The sequence below is a fragment of the Elephantulus edwardii genome, unplaced genomic scaffold (genome assembly GCF_000299155.1).
Source record: "Elephantulus edwardii isolate Elephantulus edwardi_28Jun2011 unplaced genomic scaffold, EleEdw1.0 scaffold00222, whole genome shotgun sequence".
NCBI lineage: Eukaryota > Metazoa > Chordata > Mammalia > Macroscelidea > Macroscelididae > Elephantulus > Elephantulus edwardii.
The window spans coordinates 1,928,798-1,948,889 of NW_006399972.1; the positions used below are offsets into that span (position 1 = coordinate 1,928,798).

A 20,092-nucleotide genomic window follows, 5' to 3' on the forward strand; every position below is an offset into this window, starting at 1 on the left:
CACCTCTCAGATGTGTAGCAAGAGATTGAAAAGACTATGGCTTGAAGCAGGTGCACCTTACTCTTTAAACTGACATCATTGTTCCTCAGTACTTTGGCGAGGCCCTTGAGAACAGATTTTCCTGTTCAATACACCTGATCTCCTGACTGCTGGTACCTAGAGTGTTAGCTGTAGATCCAAGTAAGATGAAATCATTGATAATTTCAGTCTTTTCTCTGTCCATCAGGCTGTTGCCTATTGGTCCAGGGGTGAGAATTTTTATCTTCTTGATGTTGAGATGTCAATTGAAGGCTTATTGATCTTCTGCAGGAAGTACTTCAGGTCCTCCTCAGTTTCAGCATGCATGGTTGTGTCATCTGCATAATGCAAATTGTTGATGAGTCTTCTTCCAATCCTGGTAGCACATCCTGCTACTTACACTGGAGCTTCTCAAATAATTTGTTCAGTAGACAGATTGAATAGATATGGAGAAAAGATACAGCACTAATGTACACCTTTTGTTTTTTATTATTTTAAACCATACAGTATTACTTTGCTCTGTTGGGACAATAGTTTCTAGGTCTAGATAGAGGTTTTGTGTGAGCATAATTAAGTTTTCTGGATTCTTTTCCATGTTAGCCATAATTTATTATGATCCAAACAGTCAAATGCCTTTGCATAGTCAATAGACATAAACAGACATTCTTTTGGTATTCATCAGCAGTCATATCCCTGGAGCATGGCCTCTTCTAAATGCTTTTGGACTTCTGCTCTGCCAGTGTACTCTTTTAGCCCTTTTTGTATAATCTTCAGCAGTATTGTGTTTGTATGTGATGTTGTTGTTATGAGCCGTCGAGTCGTTTGCGACTCATAGCGACCCTATGTACAACAGCCCTAAACCGTGCTCTATCCTGTGCCAGTCTCATTGCCTCTGACACACCCATCCCGATTACCCCAGTCACTGAGTCAATCCACCTCATAGAGGGTCTTCCCCTCCTGCGCTGTCCCTCTACTCTACCCAGCATGATGTCCCTCTCTAAAGACCTGTCTCTCCTTACAACATGTCCAAAGTATGTCAGACGAAGCCCCAGAATCCTTGCCTCCAAGGAGTAGCCTGGTTTAACCCTCTCTAGGATGAATCTGTTTGTTTTCTTGGCAGTCCATGGTACATTCAATACTCTTCTCCAGCACCACAGCTCAAAGGCGTCAGTCCTCCTTCTATCCTCCCTAGTCGTTGTCCAACTCTCTGATGCATAACAAGTGATTGCAAAGACCATGGCCTGTATCAGGCGCACCTTAGTCTCCAGAGAAGACACCGTTGCTCTTGAGTACTTTAGAGAGGTCCCTAACTGCAGACTTTCCCATCGCAATACGGTTTTTTTTCCTGGCTACTGGTGCCAAGAGTGTTGACCGTGGAGCCAAGTAAACTGAATCTGTGAACAATCTCAATCTCTTCACCATCCATCCTGATGCTACCGATTGGTCCAGTGGTGAGAATTTTTGTCTTCTTGACATTGAGCCTCAGTCCATATTGAAGGCCGCAGTCCTTAACCCTCTGCAGTATTGTATGTGATAGTAATGATATAATTCTATAATTTCCACATGCTTTTGGATCCGTTTCCTTGGGAATGGGAACAAAAATGCACCTACAGGCTTATTAATAATGAAAGTACCTTTTATTTCTAGATATTTGCAGTTCAAGAGCATACCTACAAAGACAGTGTGAATGACACTTTCTTATAATAAGATGGTTTTCATTCACATTGTTTGTGGAATATGTTGAGATACACATTTTGAGCCTTTAAAAAGAACTATGGAAAAAAAAGAACTATGTAACACATATTGCTAGAAGAATGAAAAAAGATAAAACTAATCAAGGTTTTAATGCATTAAGCCTGCATTGAAATTTAGAAATCTAGGAACTCTAAAGCTGGAATTGGAGAATAAAAAGGGAAGAACTTGCTCTGTATTTCTCAAGCTGAAAAACAAATTTAAGCCTCCTGTTGCAATATTGAAAGATGCTTTGGGCAATATTTAAGAACCCAAAAAGCATCAAAAGAAGATGGAAGGAATACACAGTCACTGTACCAGAAAGAATTGATTGACATGGAAAAATTTCAAGAAGTACCATATGAACAGAAACCAATGGTAAAGAAAGAGAAAGGGGAAAGTGCATCAAAGGCATTGGCAAAAAATAAGGCCCAAGAATCAATTGGATACCAATTGACTTGTTTCAGTTAACAGATGCAGCCTTGGATGCACCCACCAGTCTATGCCAGGAAATTTGGAGGATGGCTGTCTGGCCAACAGATGGGAAGAGGTCTGTATTTGTTCCTATTCCCAAGAAAGGTGATCCAACTGAATGTGGAAATTATCAAATGGTATCATTGATACCACATGCAAGCAAAATACCCCTGAAGATCATTGAGAAATGGCTGGAACAGTCCATAGCTAGGGAATTTCCAGAAGTTCAAGGAGACTTTAGAAGAGGCCATGGCACCGGGGATATCATTGCTGATGTTGGATGGATCCTGTCTTAAAGTAAGAAATACCAGAAGAATGTTTGTTCATTTGTGTTTTGTTGACTCTGCAAAGGCATTTGATTGTGTGGATCATGACAAGTTGTATCTGACACTGAGAAGAATGGGAATCCCAGATCACTTGATTGTGCTCATGGGGAACCTGTACCTGGATTAAGAGGCTGTTGTGCACATGGAGCAGGGAGCACTACATGGTTGGAATTGGGAAGAGAGTGTGTTGGGAATGTATTCTATCTCCATACCTGTTCTATCTATATGCATAGCAAATTATATGAGAAGCTGGACTCTATGAAGAGGAATGTGGGATCAATATTGGAGGAAGACTCATAAATAACCTATGTTATGAAGATGACACAGCTTGCTGAAAGTGAGGCAACTGGAAGCACTTGTTGCAGAAGATCAAGGAATGCAGCCTTCAGTATGGATTGCATCTCCATATCTAAAAAAAAGATTTCTTACCAGTGAACCAATAGGCAGTGTCATGCTGGGTGGAGAGGAGATTGAAACTGTCAAAAGCTTCATCTTGCTGGGATCCATCCTTAACACCCTTGGTACCAGCACTCAGAAAGTAAGGAGACATATTGCACTGGGAAAATCTGCAGTTAGGGACTTTTCCAAATTATTGGGGAGTAGTGATGACAGTTTCAGGATGAAAATGCATCTGATTCAAGCCATAGTCTTTCAATTAGTAGCTATACGTCTGAGACCTGGACAGTGAATAAGAATGACAGAAAAAGAATTGATGTCTTTGAGCTGTAGTGTTGGAGAAGAGCACTGAACATCCCATGGACAGCCAAGAGAACAGCTATGTCTTGGAGAGGGTGCAACCAGAGTGCTGTTTGGAGACAAGAATGATGAGGCTTCGCCTTACATACTTTGGACATATTGCTAGGAGAGTCTCTTCCTTAGAGAAGGACGGGATGTTGGGAAGGGTGGAGGGTCGGCAAAGGAAAGGAAGACCATCAACCAGGTGGATTGACATGGTGACTGCTGCAATGGATTCTTGTCTGTCAGGAAGTGTGAGGATGGCGCAGAACAGGACTACGTTCAGATCTTTTGTTCATAGGGTTGCTATGTTGTGCTCAACTCAGTGACACCTAACAACAAGCAGCTTAAACTATCTTTAATATGGACAAAATTGAAGCAGTTTTCCTTCAAAGAGTCTTCTTTAACAGTTGCTGAGTCAGCACAGCAGAGAAGGTGGCAGAGTTCACAGTGCCATTTAAGTGGTTTCTGTAAGGAATTCCCCACACTGCTAGTCTTAAAATAACAACAACTTATACTCCCCAGTGTTAATTGGGTACCTTTCATCAGTTAATCCTCATTGGAGTAAGTGGTTAGTCTATTTTGCAAATGGTAAAATTAAGGCATAGAAAGACTAAGTAATTTGTCCAGGTTTGCATAGTTAATAAGTGTCAGAGAGAATCAGTACATTTTTTTTAAATTAAACTACCCAGGAATTTCTTTAAGATGAATTCCTGAGTCTTTTGTTACTTAACTGTTATACATTTATAATGTCTTTATAGATATATGTATCTATATGTACACATATGTATATGTACACACATATATATGTTTGTTATTGTGTACCATAGCATTGAGTTTGATCCATAGCTGACCCTCCAGCAGATTTTCAGAAGCAGTTACTCATATGGGAGGAGATTGTCCATCCTTGAACTACATTCTTTTGGGATTACAGTGCAGCTCCTTGCCTGTAAGCTACCAAAGCGCGCGCGCGCGTGTGTGTGTGTGTGTGTGTGTGTTACAGAAAAGTTGGGTTTTCATTCATTCATTGTTGCATATTTTCCTCCCTCCCTCTCATGTCTCCTTTCTTCATTAACTTTCTCTCAAGAACTTGTCTGTGTACATCTAACTTGACCTGCTGTGGCATCTCTGATTTTGAGACTAGTATATTGATTTAGATATTTTAGATATTTAGTGGAGTATTTATAGCTAGGTCTTTTGATTCTTAATTTCTTAACACAAAAGATCATGTTACTTTCCTTTTTATACCTACTAGATATTTTGTTCTCTCCAGGATTATGTGATAGACATTTTCAATTCTTTGACATAGTGGGCAAAATTATTACTATCGATGATAATATTGACATTCAATACATTATAGGTACCTTAATCACCTTTTTCGCATTGATAGTTGCTTCCAGGTATTTTTAGTTCTTGATTTCTTTTCCCAATTAAATCTACTAGATTCATTGATTTTTTTTTTCTGGATAATTAATCCATAAAATAACCAATAAAAATAGGATGGATGAAATCTGACCAATTGGTGTGATAGCTTTTCATCAGTACGAGTGACATTTTACTTAAAATCTATAATTTGCTTTAGTAGGCAATTAGTTTTGAAGGCCTCTGGGGTATAACTTGTTTCCGTTTTGCTGCACTAAACCCTCACTCTTTCTCTTTCTGCTCTTGGAGACCAAGAGAGCCATGTGTTTGCCTGAAGCACAGAAAATAGTGCATGAAACCAAGGCTTATTATTTCCCACTTGAGAGGAGTCATATCCTCACCCAGACATTTCAGCCCAGCGCCACAAATATAGATTGACAGAACAGAGGATCATTGGTTTTCCGTGATTCTGTTTTTGGTGTGGTGTACATCTCCTAAATAGTCAGCATTGGTAGTTCAGTGCATCAGTTCTTATCTTCCAGGTGGGACAGCCTGAATCTGTTCCCAGCCAATCAGCTATCATCTCTCAGGCAGTAAATGGACGTGAAATTCAGTTTTATTACATGTGTGAGTTAGCTGGCCTTGCTCACAGTTTAGTACTGCTGCCTATAAGCTTGTGATGTAAAGGGCTGGGAAGGCAGCCTTCAAACCTTTCCTGAGCTATAATCCCCATTGGAGGTTATATTAAAAAGGAAGGTGTGTTGTGAGTCTCCATTCAAGCTGGACCTTAGGATGGCCTCTCATGTCTTGCGGAGGGACACATATGGAATGCTCGGGGCTCTTGTGGCTTTCTTTTGCCCCAAGTGGGTGTCAAAAGAGGGGACTTGCCAGATGAATTAGGGGTCTCTGGCCCAGAGTCCTCCAGCATTCGGACATGCCGGAATTGTAAAATACTGAAATGTTTGGCTACACCTGCAGGCCGAGGGCTGAGAGCTAAGTGTGTTGTGACTCTCCATTCAGGGGGGACCTTAGGATGGCCTGGTTTTAATTGTTTTTGGTCAGACATTCTTCTAGGTCATATAGCCCTGGTCTGTCCATTTGCTGTACAGAGGTAACTCATGGTTGTTGTGAAGCTGAACACTGTGACATTGATGTGTCAAATGCGATAATGGTTACCCACGGTGGACAGTGTTTGGTGGAGCTTCCCAAATAAAACAAGCTTGGAAGCAGGAGTGGCATCCACTTCCTAAATAGCTTGCCTCCGGAAACTCTATGAACCTGGAGAAAGGACGAAAGTTATACAAGTGTTTAGGCCTTTCATTCATAGGGTTGCTATGAGTCACCTACAACTCCACAGCACTTAACAACAACAACAACAATCATTTCCTACAGCTGCTGTAACAAAAACACTACAAACTGAATGATGTATTTAAAAAGGAAAGTTTTCATTTCAGTTTTTAGGCTAGATATTCAAAATCAGTCATGTTGATTCCTTCTGAGAGCTTTGAGGAAAAAATCCATTGCAAGTCTCATCCCAAGGCTTTGTAATAGCCTTGGTCCTTGGCATTCTTTAGTTATTCTTGTTGTTGAGCCAATTCCAGTTCACAGAGACTCTGTAAGATAGAGAAGAATTGCCACAGAGTTTTCAAGGCTGCAAAATCCTTCTTTATGCTGTAAGGTTACATTAAGTCAAAATATGCTTGAAGGCAATGGATTATTTTTTATCTTTAAGAAAAACCGCTGTATCTTTCTCCCACACTGCAGCTGCTGGGTCCAAACAGCTGACCCTTCAAGTTGTCAACCAAGTGCTTAATCATTATGCTACCAGGGCATTTTCCTTGGGTCTACATTTACTTGTGTTATCTGCCTTTTAACAGTTATCTTCTCTCTGTTTCTCTTCTCCCAATTTATATCCTCTTAGTGACAATGAGAGTGAGATAGAAATTTACACTGGATTAGGACTCACGTTGTGCCAGTATGAGCGGTTGTTAAACTGATGACATCCTCTTTTTGTTGTTTACCATCAAGTTGGAACCAATCCATAGCTGATCCTCCAGTGAGTTTTCAGAGGAAGGTATCACATGGGAAGAGATTGTCCATCTTTCTCTGTCGGAGCAACTGGTGGATTCAAACCATGTGCCTTCAGAATTGCAGCACAATTACTTACCATTAAGCCACAAGAGCTCCCTTGGAGGATTTTATTTCCAAGCAAGAGAGCGTTCACAAAACCAGAGTGAGGACTTCACCATATCTCTTGTGGAACATAATTCAGTGCTTAACGAAAGGGCAGATAATACTTTTCCAGACACCACGTCCTTCTCTAGGGAGCAATCCCTTCCTCATATCATGCCCAAATTATGCAGTTTTATTATCATTGCTTCTGAGAAGCACTCAGGCTTGCTTCTTCCAAGATAGATTTGTTCATTCTTTTGGCAGCTCATGTGTATTCAATATTTTTCAACAACACCATCATTCAGTTCTTCTTAAGTCTTCCATTTTTCAATTTTCCATATTGAGGTATATGCCAAGGTCTTTGATCTTCTTCTGTAAGTGCTTCAAATCTTCATCATTTTCTTTAAGCAAGGTTGTCACCTATAACCTTGTTGCATCTTCCTCCAATTCTAATGCAACTTTATTCTTCCTATTTTCCAGTGTTTCATAATTTTTTCTCAGCATACAGATTGAACAGGTGTGGTGAAGGGATATCACACAGATGCATGCCTTTCCTGACTTCCCCTGTGGTATCCACTTAGACTCCGTATCCATCATACTTGGGATGGTGGAGGGATTACAAAAGAGAGGAAGACCCTCTTTTTAGGTGGATTGACACTGACTGCGGCAATGGGCTCAAATGTGTCACAGATTATGAGAATGGCACAGGACAGGGATGAGAATCTGTTGGTTCAGGATAGGGTTGCTCTGAGTTGTACTCAGCCCTATGGCACCTAACAACAGTCTCCACTTGTTCTGTTTGAATGACTGCTTCTTGCTTTATGTACAGGTTCCATAGGAATACAATTTAAGTGTTCCAAATTTTCCTTTTTTTCATAATGTTATCGGTATCTGTTTAGTATCCATACAGTGGAAGGGCTTTGCATAGTCAGTAAAACTCAAGTAAACCTGTAAACCTGTTTCTGATATTCTCTGCTTTCAACCAAGATGCATCAGACATCGGCAATGATGCTTAGCCTCTTCCGAATTTTCTATACCTTTTCCTTTTCTTCTCTTTGTATGTGAGGTTGTACAGATTGCCCTCTTGTAATTGACTTATTTCACCCAACATAAAATCTTCCATCTCCATCCATACTTTACCATGTATGAAGACTTCATTTTTCACAATGGTTATTTAGTCTTTCAACTCATCGTGACTCTATAGGGCATAGTAGAAGGGCTTATAAGATTTCTAAGGCTTTAAATCTTTACTGAAGCAGACTGCTATATTGTTTTCCCTCGTTGAATCTAGTGAGTTTGAGCCACTGACTTATCTGGTAACAAAAGTACTTTTACCACTGTCCTACTTGTATCTCATTGTGGTTTGGATTTAATCTTTCTGATGGCTAATGACACTGATTATCTCTTCATGTGTGTAAATGCCCTTAGTGAAATGACTGTTCCATTTCCTTGCCCATTTTATGATTGGATGATCTGTCTTTTTGTTGTTAAACTGATATATATTGATGTATTTAGATACTTGTCAGATATGTGATTCCCAAAGATAGTCTCCTATTTAGTATCTTGTCTTTACTTGTTTGGCAAAGTTTTTAGAGAAACAAAAGACAATGCTGATTTATATAAGGATAATAAAAACAACCCTTAATCTTGCTGCCAGGTTTTTTCCCCCCAGATGCCCTTTAGCCAAATCCAACATATGTATATTGGATAGATAAAAGGTGTTTCACAGTTTTCAAAGGCTATATTTATTTATCATTGTTCAATATTAATAATTTGGGGTTTTTCTAATTTCTTTTATTTGCATCATTATCTTGAACAGGATAGAAGTCATACTGAATAATCTTTTTTCTGTGTTTCCCTGTATGCATTTTTATACTTTCTTTTAAAAATTCTTTATAAACCTGACTCTAAAGTATTGGTAAGGAATCAAAACAAATCATTTCAAGTCCAAATCAGTCAATGATTATATACATATTTTACTAAAATATCCAAACTAAATCCAAGATACATGCTATGCCCAGATATCACTTTGCAAAACAGGGAAACTTATGCAGGCACATCTTATTGGAACCATTGTGCTGGACATGGCTTGCTGTTGGGATCATCATTGTCTGTTCTAGAGAAGACTCGGACATATCAGTTAGATGGAGTCCCAGAAGGCACATGCTTAGTGAAAAGGTCTCCAAGGCAGACCTGTCTCTCCTCGTTTCTCAAGTCTCTGATTTTTCCTGTAACTCTTGCCCACTGCAGAGAGAAATCACTCACTGTGGCATCAGTAAAGTGGGTAAGACTTTTAATAGGCTGGAATGAAGAGGACTTGACAGATTGTGTAAACTTTGGGTGATCCAGTGCAAACCAACATATGTGTGCCTTCTCCTGGTGGACTTGTATGGTTTTTCTGAAAATAGTTTTTCAATCCCAAGGATATTGTCAAAGGATTATTTAAGATGGTCTATGACACGTGTATAAGGCACAGATGAGAAAGTGTGGTTATTTAAGGAAATACTTTTTGGCAAGCAGAAAAATTTCCTAACCTACTTCTCTTTTCTATCATTCACATTTGTCCATAGGATGACAATGTGCTTTTTAATTTATATGACAATGTGATATCACCTCAAAAACCAAAGCTATTAGCAGGGGAATAAAGATGATAACTTCTATTTGCTATCTTTTAAAAAAAAAGTGGTGAGAAAAACAGTGAAGAAAGCTTAGTGGTGATACTTTAAAATTAGGGCTTCAGTTAAATATTTATTATTTTCTTTAATGTGACAAAAACATCTTAAGGAAACACATAGCTAAGATAGATAGTGGAAAGGACTTTATAAATTAGGTTATTAACTAAGCTACCAAGATTTTTTTAAAGACAATTAATGTCCCTGATTAAAGGGCTCTAATTTAAATCCTAAAATATAAAAACTATTTATACAATGGTACAAAAAGCCAGGCTTTATATTGGATTAACATCTGTTTCATATTTTTATAATTTTTCAGTGAATCTCTAAGGTTCAGGGACTTGAATGGATATGTGTATGTTGTTTTTGTTGTTGCTATGTACCATTGAGTCGCCTGCAACTCATAGCAACCCTATGTACAACAGCTCTGAAGCCTGCCCTATCCTGAGCCAGTCACAAGACTGACTCTGACACACCTACCCCCATTGCCCCAATTAGTGCATCACTCCATCTCATCTGGGATCTTCCTCTCCTGCACTGTCCCTCCACTCTTCCAAGCCTGAAGCATGTCTCTAAGGACTGGCTCCTCCTGGCCTTGTATTCAAAGTATATGAGATGGAACTTCAAAATCCTAGCCCCCAAGAAGAAACTTGGTTTCACCCTCTCCAAGACAAGCCTATTTGTTTTCTTGGCTGTCAGTGGTAGGTTCAAGACTCTTCTCCACCACCACAACTCAAAGACATCAATTCTTATTCTTTCATCCTTAGTCATTGTTCATCTTTTTATACATAGCAAGTAATTGTAAAGACCATGGCCTGGATCAGGCAAATCTTAGTCTCTAGACTAGCATCATTGCATCTCAGTGCTCTGAAGAGGTCTCTGACAGCATATATTTCCAGTACAATTTATCTCTTGATTTCCTGCCTGCTTGTGCCAAGAGTGTAGCTTGTGGAGCCAAGCAAGGTGTAATTGTTAACAGCTTCAGTCTCTTCTCCATCTGTCGTGGTGCTGCCAGTCGGCCCAGTGGTGAGAATCTTTGCCTTCTTGATATTAAGCTTCAATCCATTTTGAAGAGTACAGTCCTGCAGCAAGTGCTTCAGGTCTTCCTCAGTTTCAGCAAGCAAGATTGTGTCATCTGCATAACATAGGTCGATGATGAGTCTTCCTCTAATCCTGATGCTATACTCCTCCTCATAAAGCCTAGCCTCTTGAATGATCTGTACTGCATATAGATTAAAAAAAATACGGGAACAGGTTGCATCCCTGACTCACTCCTCTCCTGATATTGAACCATGCAGTGTTACCAGTGTTCATTGAAACATTATTCACAGCAGCCAAAAGATGCAAACACCCTAAGTATCCATCAGCAGATGAATAGACAAGTTATATGGTATATATGTAAAATGTAATATTGTTCAGTCATAGAGTGAAATGAAGTTCTGATACTAATTCGTGAGCCAATCTTAAAACTGCTATACTCAGTGAAATAAGCCAGATGCTAAAAGACAGCAATTGCATGATTCCACTTACATGAAAGGGAGCTCTTGTGGCCTGTAGTCCATAGGCAGTTATGACAGTAACTCAAAGGCTGAGCTGCTCTGGTGGTTCCAATTCACCAGCAGTTTCTTGGGATAAAGATAGGCAGTTTCCTCCTGTGATCTTTACAGCCTCAGAAAACCAGTGGAGGGTCTGGTATGAGTTGGCTTTGATTCAACTGCAATGAGAGAGGAAAAAATAAGTAAAATACCTAAAATAGATAAATTCTTAGAAACCAAGTTGAGGTCATCAGGGTCAGAGGGAGGAGGAAAAGGGATATTAGGCTTAATGAGCTTCTGTTAATAGAGTTTCTGTTTAGGGGTGATAAAAAAGTAGGTTTTTTGAAATAGTGACATTGGTTTCAGAATATGAGAATATAATTATAGTCATTGAATTAAATGCTTAAAAATTATTACATTGCCAAGTGTGTGTGTGTGTGTGTGTGTGTGTGTGTGTGTGTGTGTTATAAGGAGCCTTGATGGCATACTGCTGTTGTGTGCCATAGCTGACCCTCCAGTGCAAAATCAGGTAGTAAATCACATGTGAGGAGATTGCCCGCCCGGCTCCTGCAGAGCAGTTAATGGATTTGAACAGCATGCCTTTGGGGTTGCAGTGTAGGTTCTCACCACTCAGCCACCAGAATGGGGGAAATGACTGCAAACTGAACGTTCTGCAATTTGGGCCCGCCAGCCATTCCTCAGGAGAAAGAGAAAGCAGCCTCTCCCCTCTGAGACTTAAAACCTTGGAAACCCAGTGGAGGGTTGCCAGCAGTGGAGTTACGAGTTTGTGGTCCTGTGTTATATAAGGATCCTTGGTGGCAGTAGTGCTTTGTGTGGCAAGGCTGTGATGAGGTTCAACCCACTAGCCCCTTTGCAGTGTGATGCAGGCTGCTTCTGAGGCAAGGTTACCACCTTGGAAACTAGATGGAGTGTTTCCACAACTCAGAATCAACCCCAGTGCCTGTGGGTTGGGGTTTTCGTATATGTCCAACATGTCTTAAAAGAGCATGGGTAAGTTGGGGGGAAAAACCAAAGATGTGTGTTTAACTTTTTAAGTGTCTGCTTCGGTGACATTGATTATATATATTGTACCACCATTAAAAAGTGTATTTATTAATGAAATATAATGGAATAGCCAAATCAGCTATTTGGACCATTTGGGAGGGGAGAGAAAAAGACATTGTGTCCATAAATATTCATATTAGCAGGCAGGTCTGAACTGCATAGGACTCCTGCTTACTAAAGAGTTTAAGAATGAACCTACCATTAAAAATTAATACTATACAAATCAGAGAGTTGCACTGCTAATCCAAAGGTTGTGCCCTTCTGGCAGTTCAAATACACCAGCCGCTCCAGGGGAGAAAGTTGGTGAGAGAGGCCGAGACTCAATTATTGGTTAAACACTGTTGCTGTTATGTGCTGTCAAGTCAGAACCAACTCCTAGCAACCCTTCCGCAGATTTTCAGAGGCTTTAAATTGCACAAGAGATCGCCCATCTTTCTCCCATTGGAACTGCTGGTGGATTCGAACCACCTGCTTTTGGGTTGGGAACACAACTCCTTTACCCACTATGCCACCAGTTCCTTGATTTTCAACAGAAGAGTCAGGTGCTTTGACATGAGTCAAAGGCAAGTCATGTCTTTTCTGTGAGCTATTTATGATCATTATTGTTGGCCTGAATTCCTCTTAAGATCATTTTTAACTTGAAAATTCTCAGTAAATTGTGCTGAGCCTATGAAAAACCTAAAAATTTTCCCCAAACCATAGCATCTGTTCTGGATTTACAAACTGAAATAACTACGGATGTCAAATGAAAGAAGAATCTATTTTCCTTTGGAAAAATAAATGCTTTTTTAAAAAAAAGTTTGTATAAAAATATTTTTAGCCCTACGTTGTGCTGCCAACCCAAAGGCATGCAGTTCGAATTCACCAGCTGCTCTGCAGGAGAAAGATGCACAGTCTCTTCCCATGCGATTTACTGCTTCTGAAGACCCACTAGAGGGTCAGCTAGGAGTTGATTCTGATTCAATGGTATGTAACAACAAACATTTCTTTTCTTTTCAATGTGGGGTAGCTAATTGTTATCATTTATTCCACCCAGTGCCCTGCCAGACTGTTTTAGATTACTTGAAGACAGTCCTTCAGTACCACAACCAGCTAATGATACCACAGTCAGCTGATCAGCCCACCGAGGTAAGTCTCTCAGAAGACAATAAATGTTGTTCCACTTAGAATTTCTGTTGTTCACGTATGAACCCATTACCTGTACATTTCTATACTATGGAGGAAGATCATTGCATTTAACTGAAAGATTCTACTCTGCACCCTGAAAAGAAAGCAATTTAAGTAGTATGGACAACTGTTCCACCATTTTGGGGCACAGACGGGTGTTAAAACAGGAGACACCAGCTTGATGTTCCCTCAGGCAAGATCAGTGTTCCAGAAGGTTCCTCACTGTAGTGTGTCTGACACATTGAGTGGGATTTTCACATGTTTAGATTTGTGTTTTTTTCTAGACATCAGGGACCTTGAGCACACACCAGTCTCTTCCTCCAGTCCTAAGTGGGAGAAATCACAGTTTCTTGAAATGCATAGGGGAAGTGGCCTGCTTGAATAATAATGGTATGATAGTTTAAACATGGTTTTGAATACACCCTATTTCCATCTTGGGCTTTAGAACCTAAAGTTAGTGGCAGGAGCAATTTTACTCTGTCTTACTGCACATGATAATCTTATCCATAATGATGGATGTTGTTGTTGTTATATTCTGTCACGTTGACTGTGACTCATACCAACCCTATGAGCAACAGATCTTGCTCTGTCCTGCCCTATACTTACACTTTACAGCATAATCCAGCTCATTGTTAAAGTCACCGCGAGTCAGTCTATTTTGTTGATCTTCCTCTCTTTTTCTGACCTCCCACCTTTCCCAACACAATGTCTTTCATCACGAACTGGTCCGCCTTGACAGCATACCCAAAGTATGTGTGATGAAGCTTCACCATCCAAGGAGCACCCCCTGACTGCACTTCCACCAAGAAGTGACAGTCCATAAGATATTCAGTACTCCTTGCCAACACCACAGTTCAAAGTCATCAACTCTTTTTTTTTTAATCATCTTTATTCATTGTCCAACTTTTAGATGTATAAGAAGCAGTTGAAAAGGCTGTGGCTTGGATCAGGTACACTTTAAGCTGGATGGATCCTTTAAGCAAGGATCCTTGTTCTTTAATACTTTAAAGAGGTCTTTGATGGCAGATTTTCCCAATGCAGTATGTCTTTTGAGTTTTAGGATTTTTCTTTTATTTGCTACTAGTTTATTTATAAAATTTGAATTACATCTTTTGAGTTTTTGACTGCTGCTGCCCATGGGTGTTGATTATGGATACAAGTAAAATGTAATCATTGACAACATCAGTCTTTTATTCATTTATCATTGTAAGTAATGTTCTGTTTAAGTGGGTAAATTGTGTTCATTTGGCTGGGTAAGTTTTTCATACTAATTTGATAGGACGTTGACCTTCGATCATCTTGTGGTTGAATATCCATTGACAGCTCTGTATCTAATTTTAAAACACCCTATATTAACCACTGTATTAATAACTGTGACTATGTGCTTGCCCCATATCATTCTAAAGAAACGTAAGACAGCAGTGCTTTCGTCACGTCAGAAACCAGCAAATGAAAACTATTTAGTCAATCTGGTATGGTCTGTAAACCTGTCACCTTTAAGTGTGATCAGAGATTCAGTTCTTGTTGCGTCTTTTTCTTAGAACCTTATTTCTCATTGCCGTTCAGTCAGAACTGAATCATAGCTGACCCCTCCAGTGGGTTTTCAGAGGCTGTGAATCTCAGAGGAGGAGATTGCTCATGTTTTCCCCATTTGAGTGGCTGGTGGATTTGAACCACCGGCTCTTAGGTTGGCAGTACAACTTCTTGACCACTAGGCCACTAGATCTCCCTTTAACCTAGAGGAGCTAGTGTTTCTTTCTAGCTGAGTTAAAGAGAAGGAGAGTAGTGGGATTACAATGGACAGAGGTTGGAGAAATAGACTGTTTTCTAAAGAGTTCTTTAAAATCTAGTCCATTTCTCTACCCATTGTCCACTCCTATTGCCACTGTCTTCCTTCTCTTGAATTTAGAAAGAAACACCAAGTTGAATTTACGCCTACCCATTTGCCTTCACATTTATTTCTGTCTTTAAGACTCTCCCCAGTACTGAGTGGTGTCTCTTCCCTTGACCAGTGACAAGTCAGCTCTGCTCTTCTCCTTCAACTTTGTGCCATCAGTTTATTCCTTGTGTCTTGCATGTATTTCCCCCTCAGCACTAGTTGCAAACATAGTTCAGCTTTTCTATCCTGAAAATAAGACTTCCTTGGCTTTTTCACCCCCAGGAATCTGTCTTCACCTTCATTACTCATGAATGCTCTTCACAAGGCCCCACACTGTCCAGTCCAGGGACCCCTTTTCCAACTCATGGGCACCTAATTAGAAGAACAATGTATATATCCAGGCACACTTATGTACCTTAAAAAAGAAAGTAGTAAGGTTATTTTTTTAAAAAAATATTTCATATTCGATAGTTTTTAAAACTGCTTTCCTTCAAGTTTGTGATCTTATCTGGAAAGTGAAGAGTTCTCTGCCCATTTATCAAGAAAGTTAAAACCTAAGCCTCATAACTCAAAGGAGCACAACTGGGAACCCAGCCCCTGTTCCAAACCTCAGCCTGTGATACTACACTGTGTCCCTAAAAATTGGAGAGATATCTGTTTTGGGATGGAAATTGTCATGATTAGGAGTGGACAATTCAAGACAAGAGGTTTCTCAAATCTTTCACACTATCTCCTCATATACAGAAGGGCTCAGCTGTCCTCCTAGAATGTAGATATACTATTTGGAGGAAATTTTCCCAAAGAACAAAGAAAACAAAGAGGGAAAGGCTGTTTGCAGCCTAAAATACAACCCAGAATGCTCTTTTGAGTTATGGGTGAGATTTATAATTCTATTTTCACATAGTTAAACTGTGATAAATAATAAAAATGAGATAATGCCTGAAATGACAATAAAAACAGTACAGTAATAATGGTGGTGATGAATAATAAAAGTGTTCTCTAGAGGGACTAGAGAATTCTTTGTGTATTCTTTTGAATTACTACCCACATTTACAGTATTCTTCCACAACACAGTTCAAAGGCATCAATTCTTCTTCAGTCTTCCTCACTGTCTGACTTTGACATGCATATGAAGCAGCTGACAACACCACGGCTTGGGTCAGGCTCACCTTAGTCTTTAAACATCTGTTCTTGCTCCTTAGACCTTTTAAGTGGTGGTTAACACATCTGCCCAGTATAGTCAGTATATCATTTGAGTCCTTAGCTGCTGCTGCTATCACATATGTCCTTTGAAGAGTCAAGTAAAATGAGATCATCAACAACTCCAGTCCTTTCTCCATTTGTCATTTGCTTTTGCTCCAGTTGTAAGGATTTTTGTTTACTTTGATATATAATCTGTAATAAATATTATCATTTTTTATCTTCTTGCATAAGAGTTTCAAGTCCTTTTCACTGACAGTAGCCAATGCTGTGTCATCTGCATATTTCAGGTTGTAATGAATCTTCTTCCAATCCTGATGCCTCATTCTTTTTCATAAAGTCCAATTGTTTGTTTGCTTAACACACATATTGAATAGGTATAGTGAGTGGACCCAAGCCAACCCTGACCTTTCACCTTTTCTAATTTGAAACCATACATTTTCTCCTTGTTCTGTCCAAATAATTAATGATCCATGTACAGGTTTTGCATGGACACAATCAAGTGTCCTGGAAGTTTAATTTTTCTCATTGTTACTTAAAATTTATTACCGTCTACACAGTTGGGTGCCTTTGCATAGTTCAATAAAACAAAGATCCATCTGACATTAATAACATAATGATGTCCCTCACTCCTTGATTTCTTTGGAATCCAGCTTGAGTTTTTGGAAATTCCTTGTGGATATACTGATCCAGCTATTTTTAAATAATATTTGTCAAGATTTTATGTGTCTATGATATTAATGATATTCTTGTATCGTTGTTGTTTGGAATGGGATCTCTTCCACAGGTTGGCCAGGAAGCTGTCTTCAGACAACTGATGGGTCCTTATTTTTCTTCGGTGCCTCCAATAAAGCTTGGACTTCTTTGTCCATTACTATTGGCTCTTGATCATATGCTGCTTCCTGAAATGGTTCCATGTAGACTAATTCTTTTTTGGCACAGTGACTCTCTGTATTCCTATCTTTTGATGTTTCTTGAGTTATTCAGTATTTTCCTTCAATAATCCTTCAGTCCAAATAGCCCTTCAGATTTACAACTTAAGATTTGAATATTTTCTTCTGTTCTTTAGCTTGAGAATTGTCAAGTGGGTTCTTCCCTTTTGGTTTTCTAACTCTAGGTCTTTGCACATTTCATATAATAATTTCGCTTTGTCTTCTCGAACTGCCCTTTGTCATATTCTGTTTAGCTGTCTTATCTTTTCTTCCTCTTACTTTAGTGTCTCTACATTCAAGAACAGTTGTTAGAGTCTCTTTTCACATCCATTTTTTGTCTTTTTCTTTCCTGTAATGACCTGTTGCTTTCTTGGCTTAGAAAGTCCTTGATGTTATCCCACAAACTCACCTGGTCTTTAGTCATTAGTGTTCAGTGTGACAAATCTATTTTTGTGATGGTTTCTAAATTGAGGTAAGATGTATTGTTGCTGTTGTGAGATACTGTTGAACCCATTCTGACTCATAACAATGTGCGGTAGAACAAAGTCTTGCCAGTGCTGGGTCATCCTCTCAATCTCTGCTGTGACAATTGTTGTCTTTGTGTTGGTCCATCTCATTGAGGGTCTTCCTCTTCTTTTCTGACCCACACATCCTTTTGGATGTCTTTTTCCAAAACTGGTCCCTCCTGATGTTGTTGTTGTTAAGTGCCATTGCGTTGTAAACAACTCATAGCAACCCTATGAAAGACCTGAACATTTGTAAAACTTTGCTAGTTTCTCCAAGTTCATAGGGTTTCTGGAGGCCAGCTATTTCAGAAACGGATGCCACTCCTGCTTATGAGGTCTCACTATCTTCAGCTCCAGGGAACACCCAGCTGTACTTACTCATGGTCATATTTTGGCTCTTGTGGTGGTGGTGGTAAGTGCCGCCTGTGTCTCATAGTGACCCTATATACAACAGCTCTGACCCTGCTCTGACACACCTGCCACCATTACCCCAGTCACTGTGTCAATCCATCTCATTGAGGTTCTTGAGTACTTGTTTTAATCTTCTTTAACTCTAATTTGAACTTGCATATGAGTAATTACCACAGTCAGCTCTGGCCTTATTCTGAGCAATGATATTGAACTTCTCCACAAATTCTTTCTACAGATGTAGTCAGTACAATGTGTATTTTATCAGGGGTAGTCCATGTGTATAGTCACCTATGTGTTTTTCTAAAAAAAGTGGTATTTGTGGTGAGTAAATCATAGGTTGTATAGATTCATATCATGCTATGTCCAGCTTTATTTCTATCACCAAGGTCATATTTTTTTCACTGTGAATTCATATTCTTTGTTTCCAGTTTTTTAACTCCAGTCTCTAATTATTAGTGATTTCATGTTCAATCAATTTCAGACTGTCAGAGTTGGTACAAATCCTCAGATTCTTCATTGTTGGCTTTAACGGTAGTGCATCTATTTGAATTAGTTATATTAACAGGTTTCTTATATGAGTATTGATATCATCCTATCACTTCATGGCAGTTCTTGAAATGTTCTTTTTGGTAATAAATGTGACAACATTCATCTTTATCATTGTCAACATGGTAGACTATGAGCAGGGTACAGAACCTGACACGCTTCTTGGCCATGTGAGCATGGCATACAATAAGGCAAATAAAAATATCAACCTTGTGAGCTGCTTTTCCGATAGGGAGACAGATGGACCCTCACCAAAAGCCAAAAAGGTGAAATTCTTTCTTTCTTTTTTTTTTTTTAAAGAAAGGTGCTGACATTTGGAGAAGTCACGTTGTCTGCCGAATCCTAACCCTGCTCTGTAACTACATGGGTATCACCACTGCCTATGGGAAGAAATAGGTCAGGGCTACCGAGTGCTTGGGGCTGGGGCCTCTGCTTGGTAATCAGTACAGCTCATGAAAGGGCCACCGTTGCTAGTCAAGTTCTTGTGCAAAAATTTCTTTCTGATACAATTAGTAGTTTTAAGGATAATAACTCTTCTGGAGTTTTTGGTGGTGTTTTTTTTTTTTAATTTGATATATTAAAAATAGAGACTGCTCTTAAACAATGCTGCTAAAATGACCTGGCTGGGGATCCTACATACCTGAGACCCCCCCACCTGACTTCCTGAAGTTTGAAAATCAACCCAGTTAGTTGTACATGGAAAGTAACATAACTATGTTCCCTGCTGCCAGCCTTCTCCTCCCTGCCCCCACCCTGTATTCCTTAGCTTGACTGACATCTCCCAGAGCTTTCCTTGTTGTCTTGGTTGCCTGACCACTTTGATTCTACATCTTTCATCCTTATTTCCCGAACTTCACTACCACAGACTCAGGTCATGCCTTCATCATCGCTCACCTCCTGCCGTGAAACGGCAACCTCGGACTCTCTCTGGGCCGCCGCTGTCCCTCCATCCTACCTACTCCCTTGCATACAACCCTGTCCTAAGCTCTAGGAATACAGCAGTGAATGCTGTTGGGATTGCTAGCTGCGATTTAGCTATGGCATGGCTAACTGCACAGAGTAGAACTGAGCACTGTAAGGTTTGCTTGGCTGTGACATTTCAGAAGCAAATTGTTGGCTCCGTGGATTCAAACAGCCTACCTCTTGACTAGCCATGAAGTTTTAGCCTTGGAACCATTCAGGGACTTATCCCTAGCCATCATTTGATCATTTCCAATACAGAATCATATAGTCACATCTTAAACCTATGATTATCTGGTTCTTCTCATTTCACGTGTGGAGAAACTTGGGTCTGATAAGGTAAAGTAGTTCAAGAAGCACATCTAGTAACCACAATTCAGTTCAAACGTAGAGTGAGACTG

General features: G+C 39.6%; 1 protein-coding gene across 1 annotated transcript in view; it reads left to right on the forward strand.

Moving 5' to 3' along the window:
* The window catches only part of BEND4 (BEN domain containing 4), a 45,696-nt gene that overhangs the window by 19,861 nt on the left and 5,743 nt on the right, over positions 1 to 20,092 (forward strand). Inside the window, exon 3 of the mRNA XM_006898177.1 lies at positions 13,127 to 13,218. Within this exon, the coding sequence (XP_006898239.1) occupies positions 13,127 to 13,218 (92 nt within the window). The remainder of the gene's footprint in view (positions 1 to 13,126; positions 13,219 to 20,092) is intronic.